Raw genomic sequence first — 12,490 nt, 5'->3', positions numbered from 1 at the left:
TCAACTTCTTGATGTATTATTTTCTCTTTTGTCACAATTATTTCCCAATGGTATGCATAATTAGTGATACGTCAACTAAATGGATGGGATTAAAAAAAAAAATCTAACAGTTATCAAAATCAAATTTAACAGCTAAAATACTTGTAATACTAAGATGCATAACATTGAAGACGGACCTCTTTTGTCATGTATTTTAGCTCATTTTCTGGAGGTGTACATACATGAATAGTCGTACATGTAACCCTTCTCAGGGTCACCTTGAGTGGTGAAGTTAAGGTGGTTAGAAAAATAAGTTAGAATTAACATAGTTATTGCTTTTATTATATCGCCACTTAGTATAACGGTTTAGTAAGTGAAAACGAAAAATCGAACCAAACTATTATGATCTGCCAATTGTACGACTTAGTCATCTCTCCTATCCTTTAGTGTAAATAATATCATATATATTGGACATTTTAGACCCCCTTTGGAATTAGAGGCCATGTGTTATGGTAGGTTTAAAAGTGCTGGCACTAAATATCTCTTATCATGATGTTACGGTTTCAATCTTGAAATTTTGTCCCGTCTTTCATCAAGGCCTACCACTTTCTTTTATTCTTTCATTCCTTGTGATATTTTTAAGCAGAACTGCACAGATGGACCTTTTGATGGTTATATTTACATTAAGTTTTTGGATTGTGTTTTTTTTTTTTGTTCATCCATTGTATTATGATAAATAATTCAATATTTTATAATAAAAAATGCACGTTTTCAAGAAGAAAGACTTTTCATGTACATTTGACCAAAAGAATTGGAAACAAATTCCTACATTAATTCTTCAAGTTATTATAAACTAGAAAAATGTACTACTGGGACAAGTAACGGTGGCTTACTCTCGGCCACCAGCAGACCTGCCTGCCCTTACTCTCTGCTTAGTCCAAAACATCATACTTTTGTTTTAATTATATAATATTATGGCTGATAGTTGAATGTACTGCTGGGACAAGTGACGTTGGCTTACTCTCGGCCGCCCGGGAGCCGTGCAGCCCTTACCCTCTGCTTAGTCCAAAACATCATACTTTGTTTTATTTTTTGATAATACGGTTGATATTTGATCCAACAAAACCAAAACAAGACATTGCCTCGCTAGTTCCTTCTCCATGACCAGTGCACCACCAACCGAAATCTCAATAAATCCGAAGGGCAGATTCATGTCAAGTTGTATATTATGTTAATATACATGTTGATTACAGGTCCAAAACACGTGAAAAAGTTAAAAAGGGAAATTGGTTCAAATATCCCTCGTAGAAAACAGGTCCGGTCGACGTTCCCGCGCAAAAAAAGAAAGAAAAGAAGCCTCGACTCTTGAGTCAAACATGCCGCGATTACAGATGTATTGGATACGCATGGATTTTTGGTCAAAATAATCCACTTGACTTCAGTAAAATGATGGAATTAAAATATGTAATTTAAGATTACTTTTATTTTATTTCTAAATAATCCACGGTGAGTTGAAGAATAAGACTCAAATTAATAGAGCATTATATAACTGAACTAGTTGATAATGTATGTAGAGGGCCAAAATCTTAATTACTTTAAATAAAACTATAGTTTCCTGGAGGTGGGTAAAATCTCTCCGTATATATTGCGAAAACATAATCCAAAATGTGAGGTTTTACTTTGAGATTTAGATGCATTCAATTTATTTCATCCATGATATGGATATATGGTAATTTAATGCAAGCATTAGAAAATGATAAACACACACCATTTTTCTCTTCATACGCACAATTTATTAACCTTATTTGTTGTTTTTGTTTAACTTATTCAATTTAATAGCAAAAAATAAATAAGAATATTGAGAGGCCAAAAATAGTGTTTAAATTGAGTTCTCTCTCTATGTGTGTATATATACATACATCATTACATGCGCATTATTGTAGAATTCCACTTAGATTGTGTTTGAACTTCTCTTTTAAATTTGTCATATGTGTTTTGTTTTAGTGGCTACGAAGAAGAAATATTTTAATCTACTGTAAATTTCAAAAGAGGGTTTCTTTATTAGCACCTCACATATATATTGTTAGATACATCCACATTAAAAGTTATTATTGAGTAACTTATATACGATAATATGCAATGACAATTTCGATCTCATAAGTTTTTATTTTAATTAAGTAACGACCAGGATAACGTGAATATGAATATATTCCATTACTTCATGCCAAAACCTATTCCTCTTCATTAATTAACCTATCGAGACACTCCGTATCCTTCCCATTAGATGAACAACGTGGATTAGGCAATGTATACAGCTTCCTGAGTTCCTGTAAAACCATAATATTCCCTTAATGATCTCATCCATCCCGAATTTCGATATTCGAAAAAACTGCTAATCGTATTTTAACTGTGTAACCCACTCTGTTTCTCCCCTTGAATAACCTCTAAAACTACGCCATGTTTGAAAATTGGAGCTGAAGAAAGTGACAGGAAGTTTCAACTTGTAAGAAAAAATGTGTGCGCGCTAGAATGTAGGCGTAGTAGTAAACATACTTTTTCAAAATAAAAAAAAGAACAAAAGTCGTAGGTATGAACCAAAAATTTGTAGCTTACTCATTAACAAAATTAAAATCTCTCTTTACAATAATAATTTTTGTAGTTTACTCATTTTAACTTATTCGTATATACAGTTTGTTGTATTTGTGTAGTTTCAGTCTGTTAGCACCACTGGTTTAATTTGTAAAACTAACGTGATTTCTTGATCAAACATGCATGTATCTGAATTTTAAATTTATTATTATACTCATTTTAATTCATTAATTTTATTTAACTTCCTCTAATTAGTGTACCTAAATGTCTATATCATAATATATTTGACTAAATTAGTGTACCGAAATTGCCATACCTAAATATATTGTAGTAAATTAGTGGCACATAAGAAAATATGTAAAAGCATAAGTGTACCAAAAATTCCGTACCTAAATATATGATATTAAATTAATGTACTGAAATGTTGGTACCTAAATATATTATACTAAACTAGTGTACCAAAATTGTGACATCTCACATCGCCCAGGGGAGTAATCCTTATATGTATATTCTCATCCCTACCTAGCACGAGGCCTTTTGGGAGCTCAATGACTTCGGGTTCCATGGGAACTCCGAAGTTAAGCGAGTAGCGCACGAGAGCATTCCCAGGATATATGGGTGACCCATCGGGAAGTTCTCGTGTGAGTTCCCAAAAACAAAACCGTGAGGGCGTGGTCGGGGCCCAAAGCGGACAATATCGTGCTACGGTGGTGGAGCGGGCCCGGGAAGTGATCCGCCTGGGCCGGGATGTGATAGAAATGTCCATACCTATACTAATCTAGTGTACCGAAATGTTTGTACCTAAATATATTGTAATAAATTAGTGGCACAAAAGAAAATACGCAAAAACATAAGTGTACAGAAAAATCTCTACGAAAATATTTTCTTATATAAGATACTTACCATAATGAGATTAAAATTTATAATATTCTCATAAAATTTAATTTATGAACACCATAAAATATTAATAAAAAAGAGAGAAATTGAATACATATGCTGACATTAAATAGAGTTTAGGAACTAAAATCAAATTTTAATCTTATATAAGATTTTTTTTTTAAACTTCATCTTATTTAAGAATTAAAATCTAGTTTTTCATTTTTTTTTTTTTTTTTACAATTTATATGTGCATATATATAGTTCCAAGCAGTATCATAAATTAATGTGTATATTTTAAAATGTTCAATTTGCATTATTGGTGTACATTACTATTTATGACAACAGAATATTAAAATCATGGTTAGTGGCCAGCCAGCCAGCCCGCCCTTGTAAGAGAACGAAAAACTAGAAAACAAAAAACCCTGGCCGCCGAAAAGAGACAGGGAAAACATTTTTTTTTATTTTTAATTTTTTAAAATTTTTTTATTTAATTTTTTTAACAAAGGGAAAAGAGTTGAATACTAAACGAAAAATGCACTTCATTAAGAATAATGCTATAATGATTGGTTCATTACTTAAACGTTGATAAACGTGCTTAATCCTATTGGTGACACATCATTTAGTTTGTAAATTTAACTTTCCTAACATTACTCCTTCATTAATCGATAATAATAAACTAATACAAAGCACTGTTTAATTAAATAGTAAACTCTCAAACAAACCCTAATAAGCAAAATACTAAAAATACCTTAAAATCTCAACACTCCTTATCAAACTTTTGACGGTATATGACTTGAGTTTGTCCATAAACATATGCGGATACAAATCTTGTCAACCAGCATACTGAGTAAATGTGGCCAATACTTTCGGTGTCTTAGTCCTAACAACTGCAAGTTGTTTCTTATTATCGTTTAGTGTTATGATTTTTTTTTTCTTTACTTTTCTTTTTCTCTCTCATCTCTTAGTTTATACCAGTCACAAATAAAAAATATGCCATAAAAAATTGTGCATTATATGCATCAGTTTTGCCCCTCACATAGAGAACTCCCAATATATTAGAATGAGACTTCACCTAAACTACAAAAAAAACAAACCAAGTTATTTGCTAATAATGTATATTTTTTACCACCCGAAAACAAAAGGCTCAGGCAAGATTGATGTGATCCTTTTCAGATGGTTTTGTTTAGGGTAAAGCTACGAGATCCACTATTTAAATAACATTTTATAAATTATATGATATAATTGTTGATGATTACATTATTACTTAAATGTTGATTAGTTATGCTTAATTCCTATTGTCATAAAATAACCATAAATTTGTTTTTTTTCTCAAAGTATTCCTCTACTTATATAATCACACCTTGAGTACCAACCCAAGTTTTGAGTATATTGAATATTTCTTCTTCTTAGCCAACCAAATATAATCCATGTTTGACCCTCCTTAATTAATTGAGTCAACAAATGCATCAGAATCAGATAGTAAACCTTTGTTTTCTGTTACTATAATAATCTTGGGACCAGCTAATTAATTAATTAATACAGAGTCCAGTTTTCTCAGCTTATTATTAAGATAAACCCTTGCAATTCTTCTCATGATCCCAGAGCTTAATTAGAGCTTGCAACAAAAAGCTGCTTTAATATTCTATTGTTTTTTTTTTTTTTTGGACGAAACTTTAATATTCTTTTGTTAACGTCTCAAAATCTGACAATAACGCATGCATAATTAGCGGGCACTCCAAACTAAATATAACGTGCACAATCTTATTAATTAAATGAAAAACCAAAGTCAAATGGACTAGCCGTACATATGTGGACCCTCCAATCCGAAGACTTTTATTCTTATATATGTGAAACGAAAAATAATCACAAAAACTGTGATCGTGAAATGATTATTTGACTAGGTAGAAAACTCAGCTGCAGCAGGGGTGTGTATACACCGGTTATCCAGTACTCGCTCGTATCACGTGAAATGCATAACCAACGTATGAATCATTTTATGCAAGTATTTAGCATGTAATAGATTCACTACGCAACACGGCTGTCTCAACTGTAAGTCCTGGTCCGATTCCAATTACGACACCCCATTCCAAACCTTCACCAGTTGTAGTTTTGCCTTCCTCAATCGACTTCTTTCTCATCTCATCCAAAATAAAGTGGACAGATGGAGCTCCCATGTTGCCATACTCACTCAACACATGCCTTGTTGCCCTAAGTTTCCCTTCCTTCAAACCCAATTGCTCCTCCACCTGGTCTACAATAGCGGGCCCACCAGGGTGCACACTAAAAAACAAGGAGTTCCAATCCTTATTCTTTCCGTCAACTTTTTCGAAAGTTTTAGTCAGAATATCCACAACATTTCCACCAACAAATTTGGGGACTTCTCCTGATAAATAATAATTAAACCCCATTTCACGAATGTTGGCCACGACACCATGCTCTGAATTAGGTATGATCGTCTGTCTGCATGCCACGATTTCAAACAGTGGACTCTCAATTTCAGGCTCTGGATTGGCCCCAACAATCACAGCAGATGCTCCATCAGCAAAAAGTGCTTGGCCCACTAGTATGTCTAGGTGGGTATCAGTGAGTCCGTGGAAAAACACGGTCGTGATCTCAGCGCACACCACAAGGACGCGTGCACCCTCATTGTTCTCTGCGAAGTCCTTGGCCAGGCGGAGGACAGTTGCACCAGCATAGCAGCCAGCTTCGTAGATCATGGTTCTGGTGACGGATGGGTTAAGGCCGAGAAGCTTGACCAATTGGAAGTCAGCACCTGGCATGTCAACGCAAGAAGCTGTGCAAAAGATGAGGTGGGTGATCTTTGAGATAGGTTGGCCCCACTCTTTGATGGCTTTCAGTGCTGCTTGTTGCCCTAGCTTTGGGACCTCAGGGTTCAACATGTCTTGGCGCACATCAAGTGATGGGGCTCCATAGGTATATATGCTTGGGTTAGCCTTTAGAATCTCTTCTGTTAGGTACAAGTAACGCTTCCTTGTTCTTGATTTTTCACCTATTCAATAGTAAATTCAGATTTTTGTTAGATTAGGTTCTATATCCTTAAACCACTAAAATGAGAATCTTGATCAAAGTACAATGTCATTTGTAAGTTTCTCTCAGCATGACATAGTAGGAAAGTATCCTCATAACATAAATTAACATCATTTATTTTGACATGAACACACTCGTTGGTATCGGGATGTTATTCACTTTAACCTCATAACAAGATAGAATCAGAGTATACAACCTAAGATCAATTGGTATTCCATAGAGACGTCAAAAACCTTACAGATTGTAAGATAATTTCATCCATTATATGTTTTTGTTACAATATAAAAATATGTGGTATCATGTATATCATGCATGTATTATACACTTACATATGCGATCGAACTTCTCTCTTAAATCCGTTCTGTGTTCGTTTTTGGTGACTCGAAACAAGAAATCAGGATAGTCCTCTTGGTAGTAGACATTTGGTGGATTTGCAGTGCCAATGGCTAGGATTTTGGCATGTTGAGGCTCCACTTGATCCTTAACCAAAGGCGCCATTAAAGATATAGCAGATGGAATTGGGATTAGTTAAACCTTGAAAGAGAGGGAGTTCAAAGGTTGCAGTAAAATGAAAGCCACTACTCCGTTCTTATATAGCAATCAGATCGTTAGTTGTGGAATCTTTCAAGGTTAGTGGCTTCCATATTTTATGGGGATGGCTGCTTGTAAGGAAGGAAGACGATCCACAGGGGTTTTTTTTTGTGGAATATTAGAAGGATAGTGGTTTCAATATTTTATGGGGATGGCTGCTGGAATTTAAGGGAGAGAAATGTTAAGGAGACTTTCTCAAAAATGAGACTCTTCGTGAACTTTTTGATACCTCATATTTTTGACATAATATTTTTATAATGTTTAATGCAATTTTTTAATCTATAAAGTTTTTTAACTTTAAGTAATTAATTATAGGAGTAAATACGTTAGAGAGTAATATGAAAGTAAATTAGAACTTCAGGAAACATAAATTAAAAAATTTGAATAAATTTTGTGAAAAAATGATAAGGTATTGTCGAACGGTCATATGACTTTAGATGTGAGTGATTTTTTGTAGAGATGATATTTTAGGGAATATATAAAAGTTAAACGGTTGGATCATTAAAATAAATTACAAAGTAAGCCTCCCAAAAACTTGTGTCAAAATATGCATAAAAAATATGTCTCCGAAAAACCCCATAATATATATGGTAACAAAAGGACTTAAATCCAAAAGTTAGGGGAATCAAACGATAAAAAGGGTGAAATGATAGACGTATAAAAATATGGTTACTCGAGTGCCTGCATGCACCTTGGACAATCTACCGTTTGAAAACATGACTTCAATTTGTGTCAAAGCGTGGGTGCCCGGCGCTTTAAGATAAGTAATGTACACACATTTTTTCTTACAAGTTGAAACTTCCAGTCACTTTCTTCTGCTAATAATAACTGTTTTTATTTTGTTATATTTTGGTAGTTTCGCTCTGTTGGCATGTATCTGACTTTTTTGCCGTATATGAAAATGCGATGACCACGAAATATTAAAATCGTGGTAAGTGGGCAGCCAGCCAGTCCTGTGGACTTGTAAGAGTACGAAAAACCTAGAAAACAATAAAAACCCTGGCCGCCGAAAAAGAAAGGGAAAAGGAAAGGTATTTTTTTTTAGAGTTCTTTATATACACATCTTTGCAACTTTTATCTTTTAGACAAAAATCTACTTAGTAATAAATTTTCAAATAAAATCCAAATTTGAAAATGACTGCCAAGTAGAAAAATAATTGACCTATTATTACAAGATATTTACAACTTGTACCACAATATTCAAAATAACTCAATAAATGTAATTACTCACCTTAATTACAATGAACAAATAGTTATTACACATACTATTACCCTAACATATATATACACGTTCAAATGTATATAGTACTACCATAAGCTCAATATATATATATATATATATATATAAATTATGATGAGTAACTAATATATATTTTGTAGGTAAATTAATGTTGAATCAAATAACATTCTTTTATTTAGTAGGTAATATATTTTCCATGTATTATTACATATATTTGGCATAATTTATTATTATAAGATATATGTACAAATAATAGGTAAATTAATTTTGAATCAAATAAAATTTCTTTATTTTGTACGTAAATTAATTTTGAATCAAATAACATTCTTCATTATGTAGGTATTTTATTCTGTATGTATCATATATTGGGCACATTTTATTATTATATGTACAAATAATAGGTAAAGTAGTATTGAATAAAAAAAATATTATTTTCTATGTAGGTACATTATTTTGCATCTATTGGGTTTGCTTTATTATGTAGGTAAATCTAGCAGTCCAGAAATCTAGCTGTTGGTCTTAACCTTCATGAAAGGATTGTAGAATTGAAAAGTACGAAGAAACTTGGAGAAGAAGACAGATGTATTTCTGATATCTCAAAACTATTATTACAACTGAAAACTTATCTAATACAAGTAACTATTACTCTATATATACAATTCACCAACCAATGGTCTATGTCTTAAGCTGCTGCTTATGTGGCAATCTGTAATTGACCTAGCATACATTCAATACACCTGGCATATATATCCAATACCCCCCCTCAATCTTAGCTGGGATAGGCAAGCTTAAGATTGAAGCAGTGGTGAAGGAAATCAGGACCATGAAGACCTTTCGTGAGAACATCAGCCACCTGAACTTTGGTTGAAACATACTGAATCACCAAGTCACCATTCTGTACCCTCTCACGAACAAAGTGAAAGTCAGTTTCCAAATGCTTGATCCGAGAATGCTGAATTGGATTCAAGCTAAGTGCTATAGCCGACTGATTATCACAATGAATTAAGGGAGGTGAGGACAAGAACTGATGGACATCTTGAAGAATAAGCCTGATCCATGCTATATCAGCAGCTGTATGTGCAAGAGCCCTATACTCGGCCTCTGTAGAACTCCTTGAAACAGAAGCTTGCTTCTTTGATTGCCAAGATATCGGATTGTCCCCCAAATAAACAACATATCCGATGATAGACCTTCGAGTGTTGAGATCGGCAGCCCAATCAGAATCACTGAATGCAGACAATGCCATGGAAGTCCCTGATGTATATGTAAGACCACAACGGAGAGTCCCTTGCAGAAATCGTAAAATACGTTTAACCATACCAAAATGAACATCTGTTGGTGAGTTCATGTATTGACAGACAGTATTAACAGCAAAAGCAATGTCTGGCCTAGTGAAGGTTAGATATTGCAATGCTCCAACCAAACTCCTATAGTGTGGGATCGGACAGAAGAGTACCCTCAGTAGTAAGAACTTGATTGTGAGGTTTGCAAGGTGTTGCACAAGGCTTGCAATCATCCATCCCAGCCTTATGTATAAGATCCGTGACATACTTGGCTTGGTTAACAAATATATCACCATTAGACTTGTATTCCACTTGAAGTCCCAAAAAATAGGCCAATTTTCCCATGTCTTTGAGATCAAAGACTGCACCTAAAGTGTCTATCACAGATTGAACCAGTGTAGAGCTAGATCCGGTGATGATTATATCATCAACATACAACAAAAGAATGACCACATCATCACCACTCTGCTTCACAAACAAACTGGAATCAGAGAGTGATGCTTGAAACCCCACTGTTTGCAAGTAACTGGTGAATTTATCATTCCAAGCCCGAGGGGCTTGTTTAAGCCCATATAAAGACTTGACTAACTTACAAACATGTGTAGGATAATCAGGATGCACAAAACCTCTAGGCTGTGTCATATAAACCTCCTCTTGCAGATCACCGTGAAGGAATGCATTTTTGACATCCAGCTGCCTAAGATCCCATTTATGTGTTGCAGCTAAAGCTAAGACCAAACGCACAGTGGTATGCCTAACCACGGGACTAAAAGTCTCTGTGTAGTCCAAACCTTTCTGTTGACTAAAACCTTGAGCAACAAGCCTAGCCTTGTAGCGAGATATTGTACCATCAGAGTTCTTTTTAATTTTATAGACCCACTTACTGCCTATAACATTTTTTCCAGAAGAAGAAGGGACAAGAACCCAAGTACCTTGAGTTTGTAGTGCGTCAAATTCTTCTTGCATTGCAACCTGCCAGTGAGGAATCTGAGAAGCCTGTTTAAATGTTGTAGGTTCTGAAGCATCAACAATATCAGCAACAAATGTAAACCCTCCAGAAAAGGGACTATCTTCACTTAAAATTAAGGACTGCACTTCAGGAAAATTGGCAGTAAGAGCAGAATAATCCTGTCTTGAAATTGTACCAGTTTTCAATCTAGTTTGAATACCCTGTGGAAGAGAAGCAGATTGTGAAGGAATAACAATGGGAGAAGCAAGACTTGGTAAAACAACCTGAAGCTGACTGGATTGGAGGACAGGCAACATTGGGGTAGAATGGGAAAGAGTAGCATGTGAACTATGTGTAGCACTGGAGCCAGAGTCCTGAGATGATGATGATAACCGGTGAGAACCATCAGTAGCTGAAGTTGATGTAGATGAGTGATGCACTCCATGACTATTAAACTGAGGAGAAGATGCAGTGTGAGGTAGAGATGCTGGAGAAGGCAGTGTAACAATGATAGGCCTTGAACTCTGTATGGCAGGAGACTGAGATTGACTAGAACTCTTGAGAGACTCTAAATCCTTATAAGGAAAACAAGTTTCATCATATAAAACATGCCGTGAAATAATCACCTTGCCAGTCACTATATTATAGCAAAGAGCACCCTTATATCCTGAAGAATAACCTAGAAATACACATTGTGTGGACCTAGGTTGTAACTTATGAATATTATAGGGCCTCAAGTAAGGATAAATGGCAGATCCAAATACGCGCAATGATCCCAACTCAGGTTGCTGACCAAACAACTTACTAAACGGAGAGTCCATCTTGAGTATCTTACATGGCATTCGATTGATGAGAAAGACAGCATGTGCCACTGCATAAAACCAAAACTTTTGTGGAAGCTTAGCAACAGATAACAGAGTAATTGTTGTTTCAATAAGATGCCTGTGTTTCCTTTCGGCCAATCCATTCTGCTGAGGTGTGTAGGGACAAGATATATGATGCAATATTCCATTATTATCCAGATAAGTCTTAAAGACAGTGCTCATAAACTCACCACCACCATTAGTTTGTAAGATCTTAATTCTAGCATGAAACTGATTGTTAACATACGCACAAAATCTGAGAAATGTACCAAAAACTTCAGCTTTATTTATTAATGGGAATATCCATACAAATCTAGTGGCTTCATCTATAAAGGACACATAGTATCTATAGCCTTCCATAGAAATAGTAGGAGATGGTCCCCAAACATCACTATGAATTTTGTAAAATGGTATATCAACTTTATCTATCCTGTCTAAGAAAGGTAATCTGCTCATTTTCCCACTTATACAATGTGAACAGATACTAGCATTATCATCAGTAGTACAAGAAACATTAGAATGCTTAAGCATAGTAGCTAAAATGTCATTGGACGGATGACCCAATCTCTGATGCCACAAAGATGACTTTACTGCCTGTCCCAAGAAACCAGAAGCTGGAGAAATAGCACCGGAGCTCATCACTGTTGGAAATACATGGACTGGAATCTTGAATAGTTCATTATTGCTACTCTTTCCTTGATGTAGAAGCACCCCTGTTGCCTTGTCCTGCACAAAAAACTGTGATTCATCACAAATAAACCAACTTTGATTATCGGCACAAAGCTTCTTGACAGAAAGTAAGTTCACAGTTAGCATAGGGACATGGAGTATGTTTTTGAGATGTAACATATGAGATGGAGTTTGCAAAGTGCCATGACCAATGTGTTTAACTTCCAGACCTTCACCATTGCCTACAACAATCTTCTCAGTGCCTTCATAGGGAGCAGCTTGAGTTAGGACAGTGACATCAGGACTCATGTGGTGAGATGCTCCTGTGTCCACAATCCACGAGTCACCTCCTGCAGACTCATTAGAATTCTGAGCTGTCATTGCTGGAAAGAAAGGTGGA

General features: G+C 35.0%; 1 protein-coding gene across 1 annotated transcript; it reads right to left on the bottom strand.

The window, feature by feature from the left end:
* Positions 1 to 5,188: 5,188 nt before the first annotated feature.
* LOC137745466 (4-hydroxycoumarin synthase 1) lies at positions 5,189 to 7,081 on the bottom strand. The gene is made up of 2 exons (XM_068485428.2): positions 6,825 to 7,081; positions 5,189 to 6,457 (listed from the first exon to the last, which is right to left on the bottom strand). Exons 1-2 carry the CDS (start codon positions 6,991 to 6,993, stop codon positions 5,454 to 5,456), a joined length of 1,173 nt encoding a protein of 390 aa, XP_068341529.2. The 5' UTR covers positions 6,994 to 7,081; the 3' UTR covers positions 5,189 to 5,453.
* Positions 7,082 to 12,490: the final 5,409 nt, after the last annotated feature.

The sequence above is a fragment of the Pyrus communis genome, chromosome 15, assembly GCF_041283825.1.
Source record: "Pyrus communis isolate YQ-2024b chromosome 15, ASM4128382v1, whole genome shotgun sequence".
NCBI lineage: Eukaryota > Viridiplantae > Streptophyta > Magnoliopsida > Rosales > Rosaceae > Pyrus > Pyrus communis.
This window is presented reverse-complemented; position numbering and strand designations above follow the sequence as displayed.

What these genes read in the sequence shown, in the direction of transcription:
- LOC137745466 (XM_068485428.2), bottom strand. Translation starts at nt 6,993, where the DNA reads ATGGCGCCTTTGGTTAAGGATCAAGTGGAGCCTCAACATGCCAAAATC. An exon ending in AGAGAAGTTCGATCGCATAT is followed by an intron (nt 6,458 to 6,824) that starts GTAAGTGTATAA and finishes ACTATTGAATAG; the next exon opens with GTGAAAAATCAAGAACAAGG.